A 26,925-nucleotide genomic window follows, 5' to 3' on the forward strand; every position below is an offset into this window, starting at 1 on the left:
TTCTCATGATGTCCTCCATCTCAGCCTTAGTCAAATCTATGATCCCGAAGGAGTATGTTAGCATATGGACTGCATAGGTGTTTATGGTTTTAACTGTGTTCCCTCCATTCAGTTTTGCTTTAAGCAGGGTTTCTGAGTCTCTGGTGGTATTTTACGGTTTCATTATTATTATTATTGTGCATTTCAATAAAAAAAAATAGTACTATATAGTTTAATTTTGTATAGTATAATCTCCGGTCAGTGGAATATAAAAGAGAACATTTGTTATAATCTGTATCACACATACATAATCGATCGAAATTTTTTTTATGTTCTAAGATTGAAATATTTCCCTTTTGAAAAGAGGTTAACTTGTACCGTTGTATGGTGTTAGAGAAAAGCTTGTATAATATTATTTTCTAACAGATACTTAAATTTAGTAATTTATTGACATTAGTACAAAAATATAATTTGAAAACAAAAAGTACAAACTGAATAGTCATTATTTTTTAGTGATATAACATAAATTCCTAATAAAGTCTAAAAACCATTATTTTTTATCATATTTATAAAATCCTTCTCCAGTCTTCTTTCCAAGTTTGCCCTCAAATATCAATTTATCAAGAAATGGAATTGGCTTGAAAAGTGGATTATCAGGAAATCGCTTATGCCAGCCTAATTAAATAATTCAAAGAAAGTAAAATGAGCTTCATAATCCAATAAAAATTTATGTCAGTGGTTTCCAATCACTTATCCACAGTTTGTTATCAGTCTCATTTAAATTCTGCCAGTCCAAGAAATAAGGGAAAAAAGTACATTAGGTATTGTTATATTTCAAAAATAGCAGACACAAACAGTAAATAATATATGAAATGCTTATAATGGAAGGTTTTATGGAACCAATGGAAAGTGTGGAAACCACTGCTGTGTATAACATAATTCCTAAAACTCTATATAATATCATTGCTAAAATTACAATTAAAAATAATAAAGTTTATATCAAATGGACAAAATTAACTGATTCTGCTTCAAATATCTACAGAGAAAAACCATCATCAGAATAAACATATTTGAATAATGACTAACAAACACTATGTTTGTTATTTATTTTATATTTTATTCAAATATAAACATATTTGAATAATGTCTAACAAACTGCATAACATAAAGTCACCATTCTCAGACATTAACTGATCATTTCATGAATTGTATACAGACAACAGGGTATAAAGACAACTATAAAACAAATACAGTGGGCCAGTTTATTGAAATGTCTTATAATGGTGATTTTGATTTTTCAGAATATTGACTGGAACCTGTGGATTGGTCACTCACACAACAGCAAGACTTCTTTGAATTTATATGATGACTGTTTTCTACATCGGCATGTAGAAAAAATGGGGACTTTTTCAGTGACTCTTTGTGCATTAAAAACTGCAGATAAAAGAACCACTATGCAGTTTAGATCAGAAGTGTATTGATGTAGGATTTACTTTAAAATTTAACTACTGTCAAGGGTAAAGGGAAGGGCTTTTGCTTTTGTAAAGCTGACTACAGTGATCTCAGACAGTTTTGAAACTCTATGCAATGGGACAAACTGATGAATTAGCAACAGCAAATTCCAAATTGGAAGCACTCAGGGTTGGTTTGGTTGATTTTGATTTTATTGGTGCATTAGCTACTAAGGCTATAATGCGCCAGCACTCAGGGATGTAATCATAGAAGCTACTACACTTTTTATACCAAGAGGTGGAGTTCCCCAGGGTTCGGTGTTGGGACCATTATTGTTTTCTATATTTATCATTGATGGAGGTATATCAGGCTTAATGTCCAAGTTTGCAGATGATACAAAGGTTAGCAGGGTGGTTAATGATAGTAATGATGGTACGCTACTGCAACAGGATCTAGAAAAGTTGTGCAGATGGGCTGAGAGGTGGCAACTGAATTTTAACATTGACAGATGCAAAGTACTGCATGTGAGAGCAGTAATCCCAGAGTAACATACCAACTGTGCAGTACAGTACTGCTGTTCAAGGCATAAACTCTTACTGGATGTCAGATAACTGATGAGACTTGTGACAGAGAAGAAAAATGCATGAGATGCATATAAATTTTTAGGTCATGTACAGAAACATATAGTACATATAAACCAGTCTGCAATCAAGTCACAAAGGAGGTTAGGCAAGCAAAGGCAGATTTATGAGAAGTCTCTGGCAGAGAATCCAAAGAAAAGTAGTAAAGATTCTTTACTTATGTAAACACTAGTTAGTTAGTTATTTGGTTTTTAGGAGCATTAGCAACTAAGGCCATACTGCTCCGGGATATGCGGTGATCATTCCCTGACCTTTCCACATCCTCCGTATTTGGTGGTGATGGGCTCGAACCCCGGTCTAATCAAGAAGCGTGCGATGCGCACTACTTTTCCTTCCCACCTGGCTACGGAGGCGCCCATGTAAACACTAAAAGGAATGGGATGAATCACATTCACCTGACAAGAATGAATTATAAGGGAATGAATGAATCACATACACCTGACATGAATGTTAACTGTTGGTGATTCTGTTCAGATTGCTGACAAACTGTATAGATATAAGCTGTGGCTAGTAAATAATGAGACGGTTGCAATAAAATAAATTTAATGAAATATTTTGTACCTTTCAAGTTATCCCTTCAAAACAATTGCTTTGCACACACTGTTCCATACTTTTCTTTCAAGCACAGAAACATTTCTAGAAGTCATCTTCTGTGAGCCCTTTTAACACTTCGGTCATTGCTTTCTGAATGTCTTCAATGAACAAAAAATGGGTTCCCTCAAGTACACTTTTTCACTTTAGGGAAGAGGAAAAAAGTCACACGAGGCCAGGTCTGAAGAGTAGGGGTTTATTCACACACACAGGGATTTGTCTTTTGGCAAGAAAATTACAAACAGAGAGCATGTTGTATGTTGGAGAACTGTCTTGATGGAGCATCCAACAATCCCTTCACAATTCAGCTCTATTCCTTTGAATTTTTTCAAAAAATTCTTGAATTTTTTGAATTTTGTCAGAACTTCAATGTAGTATGTTTGGTTGAGAGTGTGCTTTGGTGAAACATATTCAGCCAGAATAGTTCCTTTAATATTGAAGAAAACAAGAAGCATGGTTTTCATTTTTGATTTTGACATTCTTGCTTTTTTTTTGGTCTGGGCAACTGTTTTGTCTTCCATTACACTGACTGTTTTTTAGTTTCTGGGTTGTACTAGAACAGCCAACTTTCATCGCAAATAATTACAGTACTCACAAAGTCTGGATCTTCAATTTTTTTAAAAACATCTTCACAAACGTGGAGTCTTCTCCTTTGAACTTCATTAAAAATTTTTGGTACCATCTTAGCACACACTTTTCACATGACTAAATTTTCAGTTAAAATTTGTCTATAATGAGTTCTGATGCAACCATTCTAATGCTTAAATGATGGTCACTTCTAATTAATGTCATTACCCAGTCCACATTTTCATCAATTTTCATGGATACCTGACAGCATGGTTGTTCATTGCCTTCCACATTGTCTCTTCCTTCTAAAAATCTTTTATGCTATTTGAACATGTGAGTTCTTGACGTAACAACTAATAACTTTCAGTTGGTATTTTCTTTAGTATTGTTAAAAATTTGAGGTTGATTTGTTCTTTGTTCGATTCTTTTTTCTGTCATTTTTCTAGCAAACGGCAAAAGCACATGGTAATGAAAATCTGTTTCACTGAAAAGCAAATGAGTGTGTTGGAATATAACTTGGCAGACAACTAGAAATGGTTCAAGATCAACTGCTGAAACTTTTTTTCACAGGTGGCTCTTGGTGTGTAGTGGCTGCATGTGCAGTCTTGTTATTTAATAGTCACACCTTGTATTTTGCGTCTACATTCACACATGATATTTTTTCCTTTCAAATGCTAGAAATGTATCAAATTCTAACAGGGAGCTAAAGGATTTTGTGATAACTGAGAGTGGAAGAGAAATTGTTGAAGCTAAACATAAAAAAGGCACCTGGGGTGGTGCCTTTTCTATGTTTAGCTGTATTAAGGAAATTAAGGTACTATATTGTATTACGGTTTTTTTATATTATATTGTATTGTATTATTAAGGAAATGTTGAAAAGCAAATGAGCATGTTAGAACATGACTTGGCAGGCAACTAAGAAAAGATTCAAAGTCAACTGCTGTGCTTTTGTTTCACAGGTGGCTCTTGGTGTGTAGTGGCTGCATGCAGCCTTGTTATTTAACAGTCTTATATTTTTGCATCTTACATTCACACATGCGGAATTTTTAGGTTTCAAATTCCATAAGTGTATTAAATTCTAACAGGGAGCTACAGGAGTTTGTGCTAACTGAGAGGGAGTGGAAGAGAAATTGTTTAAGCTACACATTAAAAAATCACCTGGGGTGGTGGGTTCTATCCAACTGTTTTAAGAAAGGCAGCTAGAGAAATACAAGTAAGCAAAACTTTAGCCATGATTATGAGAGCATCCTTGGATTCAGGGGAGGTCTCTATGAGCTAGAGATGTGTGCAAATATCCACAATTCAGAAAGGGAACATCGGTAATTACAGAAGACTACCGTACAAATTGGAGTTAAGTGGTATTAAGGGCAAGTTACTACAATGGATAAAAGGGTGGTTGAGTGGGAGAAGACAGAGAGTGGTAATCAATGGACGCTGCTCTTTATGGACTAATGATATTAGTGGAGTGAAATCGGTGTTGGGCCCATTGTTGTTTTGTATATTTATCAATGATACTGATGAAGATATATCAGGCTTAATATCGAAATTTGCAGATGATACAAAGATTGACAGGGTTGTTAATGAAAGTAATGACAATATGCTACTGCAACAGGATCTAGAAAAGTTGAGCAGATGGGATGAGAAGTGACAACTGATGTTTAACATTGACAAATGCAAAGTATTGCATATGGGTAGAAGTAACCACAGAGTAACACATCAACTGTGTGGTACTACACTTAGGGTGGTAGAAAATGAAAAAGATCTGGGAGTAATTGTGCAGTCAGATATGAAGTTTTCTCAGCAGTGCAGACAGGCTGCCAAAGCAGGTCATAGGATATTGTCAATGATATACAGGAATTTTCCTAGTAGGGAAAAGGAGGTGATTATCCATGTGTATAAGGCAATGGTCAGGCCATGCATTCAGTACTGTGTACAGGTCTGGAGGATTCATTTTAGGAAGAATGTAGAGTTGCTTGAGTCAGTACAGAGAAGGGCAACAAGACTGGTGAGGGGAATTAAGGGATTCTCTCACCAGGAGAGGCTTAAGTTTTGCAAATTGCAGCACCTGGAAAATAGGCACCTGCGAGGTGATCTGATTGAGGTGTATAACGCCTTGAATGGGTTGAGCAAGCTAAATTCTGATGGGATTCTTCCTCTTGCTCAGATTAAGTTGATAGCTTAAATTCAAGGAGGAACTGGACAAATGCTTAGAGGGAATGGATGTGTAAAATGTTTTTTTTTTTTTTTTTTGGCTGATGCTACATAAACTTGCTTTCTTGCATGACTTGCCTGTACTACTACTACTACAGGGAAAAATAGCAGAGTCAGTGGTTAAAGAAGTCATGTAAAACTAATCAGGAATGCAGCTAAGTGTAGCCACTAACAAAAGTGAATTTACGATGCTAATAAGATAACAGAAGAATTTTTCTCAATTGTTCAACAAGAGCCATTGCAAAACGTTTTAGACATATTGTGGGAATTCCACGATATCCCACAGTATGTCTAATAACACTAGACAACAAAAAGTATTTTTTGTCAAATCTCTGCAATGAAAATGTGATTCTGGAGGAAATAAACACATTGATTCCAAAAATCACCATAAAAAGTCTCTATCACATTTACAGCAAAACACGTACCAATGTTTAATGCTAAAATAAAGTAATATATACGTATAATTCAAGTTACTCTCAAGGGGCTGTTTATATTTGGAGGATAGATTTAAAACCCTGTGATCATACATCTGTATAAACATAATACACAATAAACCATATGAACCAGCACACTCTGACTAAAACAGTTGATGCATAAAAATTTTCCCAAAACAAAAACTACCATAATAAATTTATATCTTTTTACCAACATTTTTTCATAAAAATTTAAGAATAATGTAAGACATGAGGTTTAAGCTTTAATATTTAATAATGCTTGTTCAGCTTTAATAAATGGTATTTCTCAGTGAGGTCAGCCTTGATCTCTTTTTGTTCTAGCTGTAGAGTGTGCATCATTCCCTGACTTCAATCTCTTCACTCACCTTCAGCTGGTAGTTTTGGCTGATTGGATTTCCCTGATACAATCCTTGGGTCTCGCATTTGTCTAGGCTAAATTGCATCATGATGTCAGTGCTGAACCCTTTAGTGATCCACAGTAGCTGTTAAAGTTGATTATCAGTTGCCACATAGAGTTTGATATTATCTATGTACACTAGGTGAGAGAGAGAGAGGGTGCAGGTTTTTCTCCTTCCTTTAATGGCAAATCTCGATTTTTTGTTGTTCAGCATTGTGGACAGTGGGTTGAGTGCTAGACAGAACCATAGTAGACTCAGGGTGGGCATCTACTTAGAAGATTCCTCTTCTGCTGGGGATTGGTCTTCTTATTTTTATTATTATTAGTGGTAGTAGTGGAGGTAGTGGTGGCAAATCATGAATGAAAGCAAACTTTTATAAGCATCAGCCAAAAAAAAAAAAATCCAGAAGAAGAGAAACACTACCAACCAACATATTACTTATGTTCACTGTTAATACTATATTTCAGTCACAATTTTCCCTACAGGTTTCATATAGTCTAATCCTTAATCATTTATTCATATTTAATATTTGAAAAGGAATAAGTGAAGTTTACCTCAATATGATACGTAGAACACGTTCGTATGATACTCTCCAGAAATTAAAACGAAAACAAATCAAAAATCAAAAATCTTACATTACAGTAAGAAATAATTAACAATAATTAAAAATCAAATAACACAATTAAAAATCAATTTAATGCACTTAAAAATTAATTTAACGAAAAAAATTGCAAAACGATTTTCCTTCCTAAAGCTGACAATGCTTTTTGACCATATGTCATGATCACAGGAATGAAAATTACCGAAGGGGTGAGCATGGAACTTAAACAGGGATTATTTGTCTTTGCGCATAAAGGACTATGAGTCGGAGATTAGATATGGCCAGCGAACATTAACAGATTCTCACATAATTAATTTCGACAGTTTCTGCAATTAATAGTCTCGTATAAGCACGAATAGAGGCCGCATGTTGATTAACACGAAAATTTAGAGGAAACCGCATAGAACCCTGATAAGACGAGGATAAGACGAAATGTTGTATACCAGGTCATTTATGTGTGTTGCGAATGAGGAAAGGACTGAGCAATTGTTCAGTAAGTGTGTAATTTCCCTATTCGCCTGGCTACAATTCTAAATTCGGTATCTTAAAAGAATCTGTTAAGTTGTTTGTGCCACTGTTCAACATATGGTACAGAAATAAAGTATTTTTTTTTTGATATTACTATTGTTGGTTGGTGTATTTTTTGTATTCTATCCTTAGCTTGTATCCTAATTCAGTTCATTGTAGCAAGAGGGTAACCCCTGTTTTAGAATCTGCTGGTTAATATCTGTATTTTTGAGCCCAAAGCAGATTCCGTCATTGAATATTTATAAGCATTGGAAAATTGATTAAAGATAATCAATCTTTTGTAGGTGAACGGGTGATAGCTGTTATAATGCAGAAGCATACCGGTGTTTCTAAGTTTACGATAGATGTTAAATTGGATTTTATTCGCGTCCCGAGTAAGTGTGAAATTTAGAAAGTTTAATGACTTAGTTTCCATATCCTCCCTCTCCAATGTAAATTTGAGTCTAGAATGAATATTATTAAACGAATGTAAAATGTCTTGGATAGTGCTACTATCGGTAATGACTAGAACATCATAGTATTTGATACGGGGTAGAAAAGGCATCAAATGTATACATTCAATCATTGAGAGATAGATCTCCGATATTACAGGCGATACAAGGAAGTCATCAATGAAGTGGAATTGTGGTTTCAGGCAAAAAGTGCAGACTTCTATGATCAAGGCATTAAATAACTGATCCAGATGGAAAAAATTTGTTACTATACATGGAGAGTACACAGAAAATGATTAAAGTTCCTGTGAAGTTTCATCTTTCTAGGGACTATGATTTCTAGGTAAGGGTATGAACCTTTTGATACCCCCCTCGTGTATATATATAATCTAGTTTCTGAAAGTTAATTTCACTTACCATCAAGAATAAACTTCTGTAGATCTAAACCCACATAATCACTCAGTTCAAGAGGCCCCATTGGATAACCAGCACCAAGCTTCATTGCTAGGTCAATATCTTTAGCAGTAGCATCGCCTGAATAAATATACATGTAAGGTTGTAAGTGGATCTTTAATATCTTTTTTCATATTCATGATAATTAGTATTAGTATTGGCAAAATAATGAAAGGAAAAAAGCTAAAAATAGCATCAGCAAACAAATAAATAAATAAGTGAATACAGTGCTAAATACATAAATGCATTCTACCACATGACTAGGTGGGAGTTTATTCCAACAGTCAATTACTCTTTGGCTAACAGCAAATTTTTGCACATCTTTTCTGCAATTATTGTTTTTTTTTTTTCCTTTTTTTTTAAAAATTACATTACTTATACTGTGTGTGTGTGTATATATTGCCCAAAAAAGAATAAAGATGCTCTCTGATTAGTTTACTGTTTTAAGAATTTAATGTTTTAAGAATTAATTGGCCTCGATCAAGTCATGAAGATATTGTATTATACAGTATCTGCATGATTTCAATATTATACAGTATCTGAAAACCAGAAAAGTTGAAATGATTTAAAATTCTATCTGGGCTGAACTGTAGTATTCAAGGTGTGACCCGTCCATTGCTATATACAATGGAATAATCACCTTTTGTCTCTAATGTTAAAGCTCCTGTATATCACTGAGAAAAACCCATAATCTATCTTAGCTTCCAGTCTGCACTTCTTAGATAACTCCAAATAAATTTGCCATAATTATGAGAGCTTCCTTGGACTCAGTGGAGGTCCCCATGGACTGGAGGTGTGCAAATGTATCACCAATTCACAAAGGGGGTTCAAAAGGTGACACAAGTAACTATAAACCTGTTAGTTTAATTTGTTTTCCGGGAAAAATAATGGAGTCACTGGTTAAAGAAGCATTGCAGGATCATCTAGACAAGACTGCAGTAATAGTTAAGACACAGCATGGGTTTATTAAAGGGAGGTCTTGTCTGACCAATTTGATTGGATACTATGATGTGGTCACAAAGGAACTGAATGTCAAAAATAATTTTGATATCATATACTTGTATTTCAGGAAAGCTTTTGATACTGTTGCACATGGAAGACTACTGTAGAAATAGGAGCAGTATGGCATTAAGGGCAAGTTGCTACAATGGATAAAAGGATGGTTGAGTGGAAGAACACAGAGAGTGGTGATAAATGGGTACTGCTCTACATGGACTAATGTTATTAGTGGTGTCTCTCAGTGTTCGCTGTTGGGCCCATGTATCAGTGTATATTTATCAATGATATTGATGAAGGTATATCAAGCTTAATGTCAAAGTCTGCAGATGATACAAAGGTTGGCAGGGTTGTTAATAACAGTAATGATAGCATGCACCTGCAACAGGATCTGGAAAAGTTGGTTAGATGGGCTGAGAAGTGGCAACTGAAGTTTAACATTGACAAATGCAAAATACTGCATATGGGTAGCAGTAACCTCAGAAAAATGTACCATGTGGTGTTACACTCAGGGTAGTGGAGAATGAAAGAGACCTGGGGGTAATTGTGCAGTCAGATATGAAGTTTTCTGAGCAGTGCAAACAGGCTGCCAGAGTAGGTCATGGGGTCTCATCAATGATATACAGGAATTTTGCGAGCAGGGATAAGGAGGTGATTATCCCCTTATATAAGGCAATGGTCAGGCCACACCTAGAGTACTGTGTACAGCCCAGGGGCTCACATCTGGTGAGTATGGGCTTGGCACACCCAGGGTCCTGAGCTGGATTATCATCATTCTTATCTTTCTTGGTGATTCCCTTTTCTCTCTCTCTCTCTCTCTCTCTCTCTCTCTCTCTCTCAAGTTAACTCAGAAATTTATTTTAGCTGGTGCAGCATAAGCCTCAGGCTTCCTTGAACTATATGGCTAGTAATAGTAAGAATAATAATAAGGTATGGCTGCCCCATTTTAGGAAGGATATAGAATGGCTAGAATGAGTACAGAGAAGGGCAACAAGACTGGTGAAGGAAACAAAGGGATGCTATTATGAAGAAAGTATTAGTATTAGTAATGGCCGCATGGTGCAAGAAAGCCTATGGCTTATGCTGCACCAGCCAAAAAAAAACCGAATAAAACAATGATAAAAAAAATAATAATAAATAAATAAATAATAATAATTAATAAAAGAAAAGGAAATTAAACCTATCATCCTATGCGCTTCCCTGACCCGAAGGTACTATCCAGATGACCTTTGAATTTCCCCAAACTGTCAGCTTCTACCACCCATGTAGGCAACTTATTCCAATAATTTATAACTCGCTGGCTAAAATAAAACTTCCTATAGTCCAATCTAAACATTTCCCCCCGTAACTTGAATTTATGTCCCCTAGTTCTAGCATCATTTATAATCTTGAAAATCTCATCCTCATTCATTTTACTGATACCTCTCAGAGCCTTAAACACCTCAATCAAATCTCCTCTAAGGTGTCTAGTTTCCAAACTCTGCAACCCACATATTCGAAGTCTTTCTTCATAAGGACGCCCTTTTGTCGTTCTCACCAGGCGAGTTACCCGTCTCTGCACCCTTTCAAGAAGCTCGATGTCTTTCTTTAGGTGCGGTCTCCATACTTGAGCACAGTATTCTAAGTGTGGTCTAACAAAAGTCTTATATAATGGGATTATCACGTCCCTGTCTCTACTTGCAAAAGTTCGATAGATCATCGATAAGACACCATGGGCCTTCCTTGCAACCTGTTTACAATGCTCAGAGAATTTCATGTCTGACCGTATCATAACACCCAAGTCCCTTTCCTCCAGTACTGGGTTTAGTTGAACTCCACCAAGTGAATTAGTTATTTTGGGATTACTGTTTCCCAGGTGTAATACCTTACACTTTGTTGGATTAAAGCATAGCTGCCATTTTTCTGACCATTCCTGAAGTCTATCTAGGTCTCTCTGAAGAAGCTCAGCTTGGCAGTGATCATTAACTACTCTACCAATTTTAACATCATCTGCAAATTTAGACATCACGCCCTCTATCCCTTCATCAATGTCGTTTATGAAAATTAAAAACAACAGTGGTCCTAATACTGATCCTTGGGGAACTCCACTTCTTACATCAACCCAATCTGAGGAATAGCCATTTATCACAACCCTCTGCCTCCTGCCCTGAAGCCATCCTGCTATCCATCTAAGGATTTTCCCAGTGATTCCAACCTGTTCCAGCTTATAAAGCAACCGCTCATGTGGGACTGAGTCAAAAGCTTTGCTGAAATCTAAATAAACAATGTCGAAATTATTCCCTAAATCCAGCTTGTGAGTGACCCTTTCAAAATAGCGAACTAGATTTGTTAAACATGATTTTCCCTTTACAAAACAATGCTGAGTATCCTTGAGAATTTCAATTCGATCCAAATGATCCTGAATTCCACTCTTGATCATTGCCTCCATGATTTTCCCTACAACCGAAGTCAGATTGAATGGTCGATAATTTCCCACTTCACTCTTAGAGCCACCCTTATGTATGGGAGATACATTGGCACTTTTCTAATCCAAGGGAATCTCCACAGAGTCTAGTGATGCTCGCATAATTAGCCTCAATGGTTCAATGCACTCACTTGCCGCCTACCTTAAGATTATAGGGTATATTCCATCAACTCCAGGAGCCTTACTGGCTGTAGGCTCGAAAGGTTTTTCATCAAATAATCTTGCGAAATTTCAATATCATTAATTACATATTTTTCAGCTTCGCTCCCACAATTTCCCATTGCCACAAAAGGTTTTTCATTTGTAAATATTGATGCAAAATAACTGTTGAGTTCATCTGCAATGGCAGCTGGTGTATTTAATACTATCCCCTTTCCCTTACGCAAAGGTCCGATCTGGTTTGTCCTGCTCTTCTTGCCATTTATATATGTGAAGAATTCCTTATCCCCCCTCTTTGCTCTGTTTGCTGGTGATTTCTCATAAACTGCCTTTGCCTGTCGAACCTTTTCCGTGGCTCTATTACAGATCATCTTGTAGCTGTTATAGGCTTCAGTACTTTTTATTGCTCTGTAACCTTTCCATGCCACCTTTTTCTGCTCAAGTAATGTGGCAACTTCACTATTCATCCAACTTGGAACCCTCCTCGGGGAGTATTTTTTTAATGGTAAATATGCATTCAAGGCATCTGTGATTAATGTTTTAAAAGCATACCACAGTTCAAATGTATTCATTCTCTGTGCAATATCTACCCAGTTAATAGAGGCCATGTAGTACCTTAAGGCATTGTAATTTCCTTTTATGAAATTAAAACCGATTCCTTTGCCTTTTACTACTGCTACCTCTCTCATCATCATCATCCACTGTAGAGAACTCCGTGATCACTTCCTGCTACTGGTTCCTCTATTGTCAGCCCTGTTATGTCATCTGATTCATGGGTGATGATGAGGTCTAGGATATTCTTTTCTCTATTACTTTCCCTGACATGTTGATACAAATAACAGTCATCTAGTTGATTTAAAAATTTTGTTCCCCATGTCGAGTTTCCTTCCCATTTACTCCAATCAATTAGAGGCAAATTGAAATCACCCATAATAAGACATTGACGCTTACTTGCCCATTCCATTTGCATGTAGAGGCTTTCGTCGTAATCTTCACAATCACCTGGTCTGTAGATTACTCCTACTCGCATTATACCTTTGTTTCCAACTATCTCACGCCATACAGATTCTATATTAGCATGTGAAACATCTGAATCCGGGAAAGCTATCGTCGCACTCAGGCTGCTTCTGAGAAGAAGCATTACCCCACCACCCCTCTTCTATCTACCCTATCCTTCCTAAATACATTATACTAGCCGTACTGAAATTCATCATCCCCAATTTCCTGGTGGCACCACGTCCCCGTAAACCCTATTATATCCACGTTACTTGTTTTAACCAGCAGTTTGAATTCGCTCATTTTATTGACGACACTTATTATTATTTGTGAGTCGTGATGGTATAGACCACGACTCACAAATACACGTATTACATTACAAGAATACGCCGCTCACTTAATGCTGATTCACTTCGCGCTCTGTTTTACCGTAACGAATTATCAGCATTAAGCAGGGGTTGACGACACTTCTAACATTACTATATAAACAATTAAGACTTACTGTACTTGTATGTTTAACAACCCTAACACATCCCTTGAAGTTTTTTAGGCTCGCTTCCCTGGCATTAGCTACCCGCTCACTTGAAACGTTTCTGCCCCCAGAACATCTAGATAATATGTCCAGTTGAGCTAACAGATAAGAACTCTTGAGGTATGTGCAAGAGTTACTTTGACCAATATTATCAGATAAACGCATGTCAGTATTACCCACAACACCCCTAACTAGCAGTTTCTCTGAACCTTTAAGGTATCCTCAATAATACTGGAAAAAAATTTTGCACCACCTTTGTTTAAGTGTATCCCATCTCTACAAAACAAATTCCTTCTACCTAAAAGTGTGGGCCATGCTGATAGAAATTTCCCCCCTAAAGCTTTGCAAAGTCCTTTAATCTTGAGTTAATCCACAAGGCTTTTAACATATAATCCCTCCTATCGTGGCTGGGCAGAATTGCAGACATATAGTTTGTTTGTTATTTGGTTTTTAGGAGCATTAGCAACTAAGTCCATATTGCTCCGGGAATATGCAGTGGTCATTCCCTTACCTTTCCGCATCCTCCGTATTTGGTGGTGACGGGCTCGAACCCCGGTCTAATCAAGAAGCGTGTGCTACGCACTGCTGCTCCTTCCCACCTGACTACGGAGGCACCTCAGACACATAGACGTTGTGGCCTAGCTCGCGACATTTCCTCAGCATAGTCCTGTATTTTTCAACAAATCGTCAGATCGTGTATGTTTAATGTCATTTGTCCCCACATGAATAATAATATTCTCTTTACCCCCCTTAAAATCTGACAATCTATTGGTGACATCATTAATAGACATACCCTGGTTCTACTCCACCTATCCTTATTACAAAAAATATTCCCCGTTTCCCTGTGGAATCTCCTAATAAAACAATGTCCTTTTTAACCAGAGTAGTTTGCATTTGGTCTTTCTGTTTTGAGGCCCGAATCGGGTGTGCATCACTTGGTACATTGCTGGAGTGTTGAGCCCCTGACGAGCTCCCAGATACATTATTCTCAAGAGCAAGCGCCCGTTTTTTCAGGGACTCAAACTGTTCCATCAGTGCACCAAACTGTAATTTAAGATCGGTGCACTCCTTACATCGATCACAAAGAAAAGAATCCCCAGGTTCCGCAACGGATTAAATCATTACTCACCCGTAAATCGCCATCGGCTATTTCTGTGTGAGTCACGATACCCTGTGACGTGTTTAAGGCAGATCTCATAACTACTATCATAAAATTAGCCAAATATCAATGAAAATTAACTTTAAAAATTATATCTATAATATTATTAAAATCGAACTGTTACAGGAAAACCTATAACAAAATAATCCAACAATATCTAAATAAATCAAATATTTAAAAGCACTAAATCAACAGTAATCCGATCCACTTAACTGAGGAGCCCTGATGAAGCACGTCCGCTCACCTCAACTGCCAACCAAAAATGTGATTGTACATACCAAACCAAAGTACAAAGTAGTAACGCTTAAGTTCTGTAAGTTGCAGCTTCTGGAGATTAGACACCTGCGAAGTGATATGATTGAGGTGTATAAGGCTTTGAATGGGTTGAGCAGGCTCAATGCTGATGGGATTTTTCCTCTTGCTCAGATTATAAACCTGATGTTGTTGTTATTTGGTTTTTTAGGAGCATTAGCAACTAAGGCCATATTGCTCCTGGGATATGCAGTGGTCATTCCCTGACCTTTCTGCATCCTCTGTATTTGGTGGTCACAGGCTCGAACCCCAGTCTAATCAAGATGTGTGTGCTACGCACTGCTGCTCCTGCCCACCTGGCTATGGAGGCGCTGGTTGACTTTATGGTTGAATGGTAACGCTGCTGGGGACTTTAAAGTAAAACCCCTTTTAGTTTACTAGGAAGAGGGCCAAAGTACAAACCAAAATCGACAGCCCAAGGCCATCGGATTAATAAATTCACGATTTTATTGGAGTTTTAAATTTAATTTTGATACATAATGTAGTAGTTACTTAGCACATAATTATATATGTATGTAATGGAGAATATTTTATATGTACAGATTTTTAATATTAAATATTTTGACCAACATTTGGCGTCTTTTCACTACCGTTTATTATTTGTGAGTCGTGGTGGTCTATACCACCACGACTCACAAATACACGTATCACATTACAAGAATACGCCGCTTGCTTAACGCTGATTCACTTCGCACTCTGTTTTTCTGCAACGAATTATCAGTGTTAAGCGGGGATCACCTGTACATATAATAAGTTATTGCTTACTTATAGAAATAAAAATCAATGTTTATATCTAAAAACAAATAATTATTCAAAATATTTATTAAATTGCTTCATTAAGTAGTTTATATTTAACCAAATTTAATTTTTGTAGATAGTGAAAGTCATCAGATTCACGGAACAAACAAAGTAGTCCAAAGAAAAAGACAAAGCCAGTATTTAGACAATATAATGAGGAATATATCAAATATGGATTTGTATGCTCCAATAATTCATCTCTTCCTCAACCCACACCTTATTTGCCTAGAAGAGTTATCAAATGAAGCAATGGTCCCAAGTAAACCAGGCCGTGAAACATCCTTTACCATGAAACATTCATTATGTGCAGAAAAAGATTTGAATTTTTTTTTTTTTTTTTTTTAAGTCTTCAAACGCAAAATAGGAAGCAAAGTTGTTTTATGAATTCGATTACAACAGTATCAAATTAAGCTCAAGAGGCTAGGTTATAAGGTCGCCCAGTTGGTGGCCAAATCCAAAATGTCTTGTCCTTCCTTCACGGATTAGGCGATCTGCCTGGAAGACAAGACATTTTGCCAAATTCAAGATGCATGATACAATTTACAAACCTGAGGGGGCATAGGTTCAAACTGAGGAAAGACAGTTGTAGAATAGATGTGTGGAAGTTTGCCTTTAGCCATTGGGTAGCTGATTGGTGGAACAAACTTCCATCTGTTGTTGTGGAAGTTGATAGCTTAAATAAATTCACTGCAGAACTAGACAAACATCTGGAATGAATGGAGCAGTGAAATGGGAATGGGTTTTTTTTTTTTTTTTTTTTTTTTGGCCGATGCTGTATAAGCTTGCTGTCTTGCATCACTACTAATGTGCCTCTACTAATGCTAATGCAGGACCGACAGGAAATGATTATCCAGGGAAATGGCTAATTCATTTCCCCAGATCCCAATGTGGCTTGGGATCCAACAGAAGCAAATGTCAAATTCTGATTTAACAAGAGAAAAAGCCATCTTCTGGTTCTGGGACATGACCGGATGAGAGTTATACCTCATCGATAATTGAGCCTGTAACATACTTGATAAATCACTATATATAATATACTTTGGTAATCACTATTAGCATTAGCATTAGCAGAGGCATTTGAAAGCAAATGCCTCTACTAATGAAAGAGAGCAAGCTTATGCAGCATCAGCCAAAAAAAAAAAAAAAAAAAAACCCACTTCCACTTCACCCCTCTGTTTGTTCAAAATACCTGTCCAGCTGAGCCTTAAACTTATTTAGGCTATCAAGCTCCACCACAAGGGATGGAAGTCTGTTCCACCAACCAACCACTCGCTGGCTAAAGGCAAATTTCCGCACGTCTATCCTACATCTGTCTTTCCTCAATTTGAATTTATGCCCTCTCAGGTAATTATTCTGAGCTAGAGGAAGAATCCCATCAGCATTGAGCATGCTCAAACCATTCAAAGCTTTATACACCTCTATCAGATCACCTCGCTGGTGCCTAGTCTCCAGACACTGTAATTTGCAAAACTTAAACCTTTCTTCGTAAGAGCACCCCTTTGTTCCATTCACTAATCTTGTTGCCCTTCTCTGTACTAATTCCAGCAGCTCTACATCCTTCTTGAAATGAGGCATCCAGACCTGTATACAGTACTCTAGGTATGGCTTGACCATTGCCTTATACAATGGAATAATCACCTCCTTATCCCTGCTGGAAAAATTCCTGTATATCATTGACAATACTCCATGAGCTACTCTTGCAGCCCGTCTGCACTGCTCAGAGAACTTCATATCTGCCTGCACAACCACAACCAGGTCCCTTTCATTCTCTACCACTGTCAGTGTAGTACCACAGAGTTGATACGTTGCTCTGGGGTTGCTGTTTCCCATGTGTAGTACTTTACATTTGTCAATGTTAAACTTCATTTGCCACCTCTCAGCCCATCTGCTCAACCTTTCCAAATCCTGTTGCAGCAGCATAGTGTCAGTAGTGTCCTTGAACCCTGCCTACCTTTGTATCGTCTGCAAACTTCAACATTAAGCTTGATATACCATCATCAATATCATTCATGAATACAGAAAACAATAATGGACCCAACACTGAGCCCTGAGGGACTCCACTAATAACATTAGTCCACGATGAGCAGTTTCCATTGATTACCACTCTCTGTCTTCTCCCCCTCAGCCACCCCTTTATCCACAGCAGCAATTTGCCTCCAATGTCACACTGCTCCAATTTGTGCAGCAGTCTTCCATGTGCAACAGTATCAAAAGCCTTTCTAAGATCCAAGTATATAATATCAAAGTTATTCCCTGCATCCAGTTCCTTTGTGACTGCATCATAGTATCCAATCAAATTGGTCAGGCAAGACTTCCCCTTAACAAAACCATGCTGTGTCCGAGCTATAACTGAAGTCTTGTCTAAATGATCCTGCAGTGCTTCTTTAACTAGTGCCTCCATTAATTTTCCTGGAACAGAAGTTAAACTCACAGGTCTATAATTGCTTGTGTCAGCCTTTGATCCTCCTTTGTGAATTGGGGTCACATTTGCACATCTCCAGTCTGCGGGTAATTCCCCTGAGTCCAAGGAAGTTGTCATAATTATGGCTAAGGGTTTGCTTACTTCCTCTGCTGCCTCCTTTAATATAACTGGATAGATCCCATCCACCCCAGGTGCCTTTCTTGTGTTTATTTTCAACAGTTTCTCCTCCACTTTACTCTCAGTTATTACAAGATTCTCTAGCTTACTGCTACAGTTGAATACACCCCTGGCTTTCCCCTCGCTGAATAACTCCTCATGTGTGAATGTCGATGCAAAATATTCATTTAGTTTGTTAGCTACCTGAGCAGGATCATCAACAGTTGACCCATCGATATCAGGTGGACCAATCTGATTCATCCCCTTCCTTCTAGAGTTTACATAAGTAAAGAACTCTTGGCTGTTTTTCTTTGCATCCCTTGCCAAAGATTTCTCGTACTCTGCCTTCGCCTGCCTAACCTCCTTTGTAACTTGGTTGCATATCAACTTGTATCTATCATAGGCTTCTGTGTCATGTGTTAATTTGTATGTATCCCATTCTTCTCTGCCATATGCCTCATCAGTTCATCTGACATCCATTTTGGCCTAAACCTTGAACAATATTTCTTAGTTGGTATGTAAAGCCTAGTAGCTTCCAAGATAATTTCTTTGAATGCTTCCCATTTTGCATTTGCTGTTGGTAACATCATCAGTTGGTCCCACTGTATAGAATTTAAATACTGTCTCAGTCCATCGTAGTCACCTTTACGAAAGTAATAACCCTTCCCTTTACCCCTAATGGTAGTTACCTCTTTGAGTAAATCCCACTTCAGCACACTGTGATCACTGCCACCTAGTGGTTCATTTATCTGCAGATTCTTAATGCATGAAGAGTTACTGCTGATAATCAAATCAAGAGTATTCCTCCCTCTAGTTGCCTCCCGAACATGCTGATGTAGAAAACAATCATCCAATAAATCCACAAAAGCCTTGCTAGTGTGTGAGTGACCAGCCCCCAAACTCCAGTCAATATCTGGGAAATTAAAATCTCCCATTATAAGACTCTCTGATTTACTGCCCCACTCTATTTCCCTGTACAGTTTCTTATTATACTCATCAGAGTCATTAGGCCTATAGCACACTCCTACTCTCAATTTTGATCTCCCAATGCTTATGTCACACCAAACTGACTCGACACTGCACTGTCCAGCGATGTCCACTGGCTTCACTTCCTTGGATTTTATGTATTTCTTAACTAATAGCATAACCCCTCCTCCCTTCCTATCCAGTCTATCCTTTCTGTAGACGTAATCCCCAAATTCCAGTTCTGCATTCCTTATATCTGTGTGACACCACGTCTCTGATATCCCAACAATATCTGCCTTTGATGTTTTGAGCAATACCTCAAATTCATCAAATTTATTTAGTAAACTCCTAGCATTGGTGTCCACGCAAGTATACATGCACCTATTTCTATTCTTAGCTACCCTAACACAACCCATGTGTTTACTTGTACCGCAATGACTCCCAGCAGTCTCTGAAATATCTTGCATCTTGTTTTTCAGGCTTCTGCTCATTCCAATAGAAGCAGTGCAAGAATCTCTTTCACCTCTGCCAGTGGCTACTGTTAATCTATTCGTCTTTGTATCCCCCCAAGCTAGCAGTTTTCCGACCCACCTAACACTGCCTCGATAGCATCAGCAAATATTCTTGCACCCTTTCTATTTAAGTGTATCCCATCCCTGTAGAAGCAATCTCTCCTGTTAAGAAGTACAGTCCAGGCTGAAAAAAATTCTACCCCTTGAGCCTTGCACAATCTTTCCAGGGCCGAATTGATCGACAAGGCTCTCATCATATACTCCCTCCTATCGTGTCTGGGCAGAATTGCAGACACTTTCAAATTCAACCCTATTTCACGGCTTTTTTTCAACAGTGACCTGTACTTGTTAAGCAATTCCGCCAGTCTCCTACTCTTGATATCATTAGTGCCAACGTGTAAAACTATATCACCTTTTGTGCCCTTAAAAGATGATATCTGCTCTACAACGTCATCAACCTTTGCCCCTGGCAGACATACCCTGGTCCTGTTCCACCTATCCTTTTTACAAAGCATGTTCCCCGTTTCCCTGACAATAGAGACACCAACAACTACTAGTTCCTTTGGGACCAGCGCATTCTGCCTTGGGGGTTGCCGCTGTGTTGCGCGACGACCAAGTGCAAGCTCCACGTTGATGTGGGCAGCTGAGAGCTTGATGGGCCCCTCACTTTAGTTCCTTCGAGGGCATCCACCCTGTCCTTCAAGCTCTCATATAGGCCCATAAGAACACTGAGTTGTTGCCTGATTTCGATACACTCCTTGCATCGCGCACACACAAAGACATCCCCTATGGCAATATCATGTCCCGTACCTGAATGCTCCAAAACATCATGCAAGCTGTGCATTTTAGAAGGCTGTGATTCAGAAGGCAACTGCCCCCCTCAGTTCTCCTCTGAGCCACACCACTTCCATTAGCTTGAGCCTTTTGTTTTGCTGCTCTGGTCTGAGTCATGATTACTTTTAATTTAAATAAAATTTCAATTTCAGTTTATAACCCTAACTTATCTCCCAACACAATTATAATGGTATATATATTTTTTAGTGTCAAGTGTTAACTATCTCCGAGTTCCCTTTATATAACTTCCGTATCAGTTATGTATTAATTAATTATGTTACGTTTGTAATCTAAGTCGGTATATATATTTAGTTAAAGTGCAATTTAAATGCCAACGAAGTTCAACAAGTTTAATAGATTTTACCGATCGCTGAAAATATTATAACCTATACTATACTAACGCTATCTAGGTTCGATATATTACGATCGTATGACAAAGACAAAGGCGGGAATTTATGAACGGTAATCTATGGACACTTAAGTATTAATTAACTTTAAAATCTCGCTGTCTCGATTCAGAATAAACTAACGATCCATACTAGGTCTATAAGCTACTTACAAAAAATAATTTGATGTAAAAAATATTCAATAAGCGGCTAAATATGGCTAAAAAACTTCTCGTTCAGTGGAGTTGTAACTTGTAACACGTGGATTTGATACCCTTACCGATACCTTTATGCAATTACAAGGCCGAGTAAAGAATAAATATGCCAGATTAATCAGAAATATCACAAAATAATGCTATACTACTAAATTTAAATCAAAAGTTTTAGAAAAACAATAATTTCAAATCAATAAATAAGAAAAATCCACTTAGCGGCTTTGAACACGTCTGGTCCCTACTAGCCTCGTCAGCAGACTCTCCTATTTTTGATGTGATCAAGGACTATTTCTATTGTATGCAACACTGAAGTATAAATGCTAGTTTCTTGTGGGATCTTATTGGATGATGTTTTGTGAGGGAACACAACAGCAGATTCCACATAAGATTCTGACTTCAAGCCACCTGTACAGACTGGCAGAAAGTCAGAATACTGTACTTTAAGTGATACAAAGGGTTGCTAGTAGCCAGCCGGCAGCGTAGTAGCCTTCTCTCATACCTTAAGGGAGAAGTCACAGATTTGTTCGATGAACATTCCAGGGTGGAAGGAATTGCCTTGGTGACTGGGCAACGTTGTCTACCATCATGTTTAGTTTATTTAATAGCCCTTGGATCCGAGGACCAAAAGGTCTGTTGGCAGTCTGTCGGTTCTGTAGAGATTTTCCCATTGTGACTCGAAAACTGACGTCACATATAACGTGCTTTCGCACATGCATGTTTGAATGATATTAAATTATCAGTCATGGGATATTGGCAGAATAACTCCCAGGCTTTGTTTTGTGCTTTTCTTTTTTCTTTTTTTTTTGCCGCTGTGCATTCTGAATTCCACCAAGATTTGGGAAATAGTGGAAACCGGTTGGATGTTTTTTGGATTGCAATTGCAAATGCATGGATAATAGTTTTTCTGATGTACATAACTGCATCACTGATGGGCTCCTGACTGACTGTAGCGATGTCTAGATTTGCCAATGTTGAAAGGCACCGGTCAGCCTGATCAATCTTCCACCATGGTAAACTAAACGGCAGACATGGTCTACCACTAGTTAGGATGGTTATCACTAGGAAGTGATCACTTCCACATGGGTTCCTCCACCTCCCAAGTAAGTGAAGGAAGGAAGAAGAGATCCTTCCTTCACTTACTTGGATATCGGCGGAATAACCCCTAGGCTTTGTTTTGTGCTTTTTTTTTTTTTTTTGCTGCTGTGCATTCTGAATTCCACCAAGGTTTGGGAAATAGTGGAAACCGGCTGGATGTTTTTGGGATTGCAATTGCAGATGCATGGATAATAGTTTCTCTGATGTATATAACTGCATCACTGATGGGCTCCTGACTGACTGTAGCGATGTCTAGATTTGCCAAATGTTGAAAATCATTCCGGTCAGCCTGATCAATCTTCCACTACAGTAAACTAAATAGCAGACATGGTCTACCACTAGTTAGGATGGTTATCACTAGAAAGTGATTACTTCCATATGGGTTTTCCTCCAAATCCCAAGTAAGTGAAGGAAGGAGAGAAGGGGAGCAGATAGAAAGATCAATGGCAGAGAAAGTATGCATAGGCATGTGAAAGAAGGTGTTTGTTCCCACATTTAGAAGGAGAGGTCATTGTCAGTGAGCATATGCTCTATGACTTATCCCTTTCCATTGATGTTAGCACTACCCCACAGTGTGTTACACCCATTAAAATCCCTAAGAATTAAGCAAGGGGAAGGCAATTGCATAACAAGGTCATCAAGGCTTTTCTTGGGGATGCCAATTCCAGGTGGCAAATAAACAGAGTAGATAGTTAATAAGAAATTGAAATTGTACTGAAATTGAAATTTTATTGAAATTAAATCGAAATCATGACTCAGACCAGAGCAGCAAAGCAAAAGGCTCAAGCTAATGGGAGTGCTGTTGCTCAGGGGAGAACTGAGGGGGGCAGTTGCCCTCTGAATCACAGCCTTTTAAAATGCACTGCTTGCATGATGTCTGTGGAGCAATTGAGTACGGGACATGATATTGCCATGGGGGGATGTCTTTGTGTGTGCACGATGCAATGAGTGTAATGAAATCAGGCGATAACTCAGCTGTGTTATGGGCCTATATGAGAGCTTGAAGGACAGGGTGGATGCCCTCGAAGGATCTAAGAGGGACCCATCAAGCTCTCAGCTGCCCACATCAACGCCAGAGCTTGCACTTGGTCATCACATAACACAGCGGCAACCCCCAAGGCAAAATGCGCTGGTCCCACAGGAACTAGTAGTTGTTGGTGACTCTATTGTCAGGGAAATGGGGAGAAGGATAGGTGGAACAGGACCAGGGTATGTCTGTCAGGGGCAAAGGTTGATGACGTTGTAGAGCGGATATCATCTTTTAAGGCCACAAAAGATGATATAGTTGTACACGTTGATGTTGGCACTAATGATATTAAGAGTAGGAGACCGGCAGAATTACTTAACAAGTACAGATCACTGTTGAAAAAAAGCTGTGAATAAGGGTTGAACTTGAAAGTGTCTGCAATTCTGCCCAGACATGATAGGAGGGAGTATATGATGAGCCTTGTTGATCAATTCGGTCCTGGAAATATTGTGCAAGGCTCAAGGTGTAGAATTTTTTCAGCCTGGTCTGTACTTGTTAACAGGAGAGACTGCTTCTACAGGGATGGGATACACTTAAATAGAAAGGGAGCAAGAATATTTGCTGATGCTATAGAGGCAGTGTTAGGTGGGTCGGAAAATTGCTAGCTTGGGGGGATACAAGAACTAATAGATTAACAGTAGCCACTGGCAGAGGTGAAAGTGATTCTTGTACTGCTTCTATTGGAGTGAGCAGAAGCCTGGAAAACAAGATGCAAGATATTTCAGAGACTGCTGGGAGTCATTGGGGGTACAAGTAAACACATGGGTTGTGTTAGGGTAGCGAAGAATAGGAACAGGTGCATGTATACTTGCGTGTACACCAATACTAGGAGTTTGGTAAATAAATTTGATGAATTTGATGCTCAAAACATCAAAGGCATATATTGTTGGGATATCAGAGATATGGTGTCACACAGATATAAGGAATGCAGAACTGGAATTTGGGGAGTACAATGTGTATATACAGGATAGGAAGGGAGAAAGGGTTATGCTATTAGTTAAGAAACACATAAAATCCAAAGAAGTGAAGCCAGTCGACATCGCTGGACAGTGTAGTGTTGAGTCAGTTTGGTGTGACATAAGCATTGGGAGATCAAAATTGAGTAGAAGTGTGCTATAGGCCTAATGACTCTGATGAGTATAATAAGAAACTGTACAGGGAAATAGTGGGCCAGTAAATCAGAGTTTTATAATGGAGGATTTTAATTTCCCAGATATTAACTAGAATTTTTTAGGCTGGTCACTCACACACTAGCAAGGCTTTTGTGGATTTATTGGATGATTGTTTTCTACATCAGCATGTTCGGGAGGCAGTAATACTCTAGAGGGAGTAATACTCTTGATTTGATTATCAGTAGTGATTCTTCATGCATTAAGAATCTGCAGATAAAGGAACCAGTAGGTGGCAGTGATCACAGTGTGCTGAAGTGGGATTTATTCAAAGAGGTAACTACCATCAGGGGAAGTTAAACGATGGTCTGCGACAGTATTTAAATTCTATACAGTGGGACCAACTGATGATGTTACCAACGGCAAATTCAAAATGGGAAGCATTCAAAGAACTTATCTTGGAAGCTACTAGGCTTTACATACCAACTAAGAAATATTGTTCAAATTTTAGGCCTAAATGGATGTCAGATGAACTAATGAGACATATGGCAGAGAAGAAAAATGCATGGGATACATACAAATTAACACGTGACACAGAAGCCTATGATAGATACAAGTTGATCTGTAACCAAGTTACAAAGGAGGTTAGGCAGGCGAAGGCAGATTACGAGAAATCTTTGCCAAAGGATGCAAAGAAAAACAGCAAAGAGTTCTTTACTTATGTAAACTCCAGAAGGAAAGGGATGAATCAGATTGGTCCACTGGACATGGATGGTTCAACTGTTGATGATCCCGCTCAGGTGGCTAACAAACTAAATGAGTATTTTGCATCTACATTCACCCACGAGGAGTTATGCAGGGAGGGGGAATGCCAGAGGTGAGTTAAACTCTGGAAGTGAGCTAGATGATTTTGTAATAACTGAGAGGAAAGTGGAGGAGAAATTGTTGAAGATAAACATACAAGAAAGGCACCTGGGGTGGACGGGATCTATCCAGTTATATTAAAGGAGGCACCAAAGGAAGTAAGCAAACCCTTAGCCATAATTATGAGAGCTTCCTTGGACTCAGGGCAGGTACCCATAGATTGGAGATGTGCAAATGTGACCCCAATTCACAAAGGAGGATCAAAGGCTGACACAAGTAATTACAGACCTGTGAGTTTAACTTTTATTCCAGGAAAATTAACGGAGGCACTGATTAAAGAAGCACTGCAGGATCATCTAGACAAGACTTCAGTTATAGCTCGGACACAGCATGGTTTTGTTAAGGGAAAGCCTTGCCTGACCAATTTGATTGGATATTATGATGCAGTCACAAAAGAACTGGATGCAGGGAATAACTTTGATATTATATACTTGGATCTTAGAAAGGCTTTTGATTTTTTTTTTTGCCATAAACAGCATTACTGCTGTTTATGGCTAATGCTATATAAGCTTGCTTTCTTGCATCATATGCCTCTTCTAATGCTAATGCTAAGAACCCTACAGTAAGCCAAATTGCTACAACCTCAATGCTAGCTGTAAGTTTCAAAGGCTGAAAGAGATCTGGTTGCCCATGAGGATTGTGACTCCTCCATAAACAGAACCATCCACAATTCTATCCTTATGTTTTTTTTTTTTTTTTTGTTAGTTTTTGGTGCATCCGGCTTCTGTGGCCATAATGCACCTCCCAAAGTTTTTGTATTTTTTACTCTGCTCCAAGCCCGAGGCGGGATTCGAACCAGTGACCTTTAGTTTGCCAGGCAGGCATTTTACCCACCTGGCTAGCCCGGTCGGCACTATCCTTATGAATAATGGTAATGTTACGCATGGTGGGCCATCACCTGCCTTTAAATAAGTCTCCAGTATGCAAAAGCAAACTGGCTTGTGCCTTTGCAGGAATGTTTTGATGACATCAGTATTTTGCCAGAATCCACGGCAATTGCACTGTAAGAATTTAGCCATTATTTTGGCTTGGTGAGTCCATCAGGTGGCTTCCGAGGTGCTATGGGCTTACTTTTATCAGTCTTGGTTTTATCATTCTTGGGGACGTATGGATGCTGTCCTGTGTCCATTTTTACCTCTGTAAAAAGTTCCAAGACCGTTTTGGCCGGTACCCTCTTCCTCTAAACATCCATTTTTTATTCAGTACTGGGGATGTTTCAGACTTATTTTTCTGACCACCAGTTTCTTTTATTAATGGTGGAGCACTTGCAGGTACGGATAAAGGAGGGGCAGCTGATTGATCTTTTTGTGCAGGTTTTCTTGAACTTAACAGGTAGTATGCAATGGGAGTGAATGACTTTTGGTGATGGGATGATCATTTCGGTCTGAGTTCCAATGGAACATCTCCCTGCTACCTTCTGAGCATGGATAGGTTTTTGTATCCATAGGTTTCACCACTTTTCTTGCCTCCTGATATGATATGTTCAGCTCTGCCTTAAGTCAGATTTTCTTCTTCCTCCTCCCACCTCTGGCATGCTTGCAAGTAAGCACAGTGTT

At 38.5% G+C, this 26,925-nt stretch overlaps 1 protein-coding gene across 1 annotated transcript in view; it reads right to left on the reverse strand.

The window, feature by feature from the left end:
- Nucleotides 1-409: 409 nt before the first annotated feature.
- Nucleotides 410-26,925, reverse strand: part of LOC150088202 (hydroxyacyl-coenzyme A dehydrogenase, mitochondrial-like) — a 155,821-nt gene continuing 129,305 nt past the window's right edge. The window contains exons 8-9 of the mRNA XM_090369383.1: nt 8,272-8,388; nt 410-654 (exon numbers count right to left, since the gene is read on the reverse strand). Of these exons, the coding sequence (XP_090225509.1) occupies nt 530-654; nt 8,272-8,388 (242 nt within the window). The 3' untranslated portion in view covers nt 410-529. The remainder of the gene's footprint in view (nt 655-8,271; nt 8,389-26,925) is intronic.

The sequence above is a fragment of the Mastigoproctus giganteus genome, chromosome 3 (genome assembly GCF_048544385.1).
Source record: "Mastigoproctus giganteus isolate SK-2022 chromosome 3, ASM4854438v1, whole genome shotgun sequence".
Taxonomy (NCBI): domain Eukaryota; kingdom Metazoa; phylum Arthropoda; class Arachnida; order Uropygi; family Thelyphonidae; genus Mastigoproctus; species Mastigoproctus giganteus.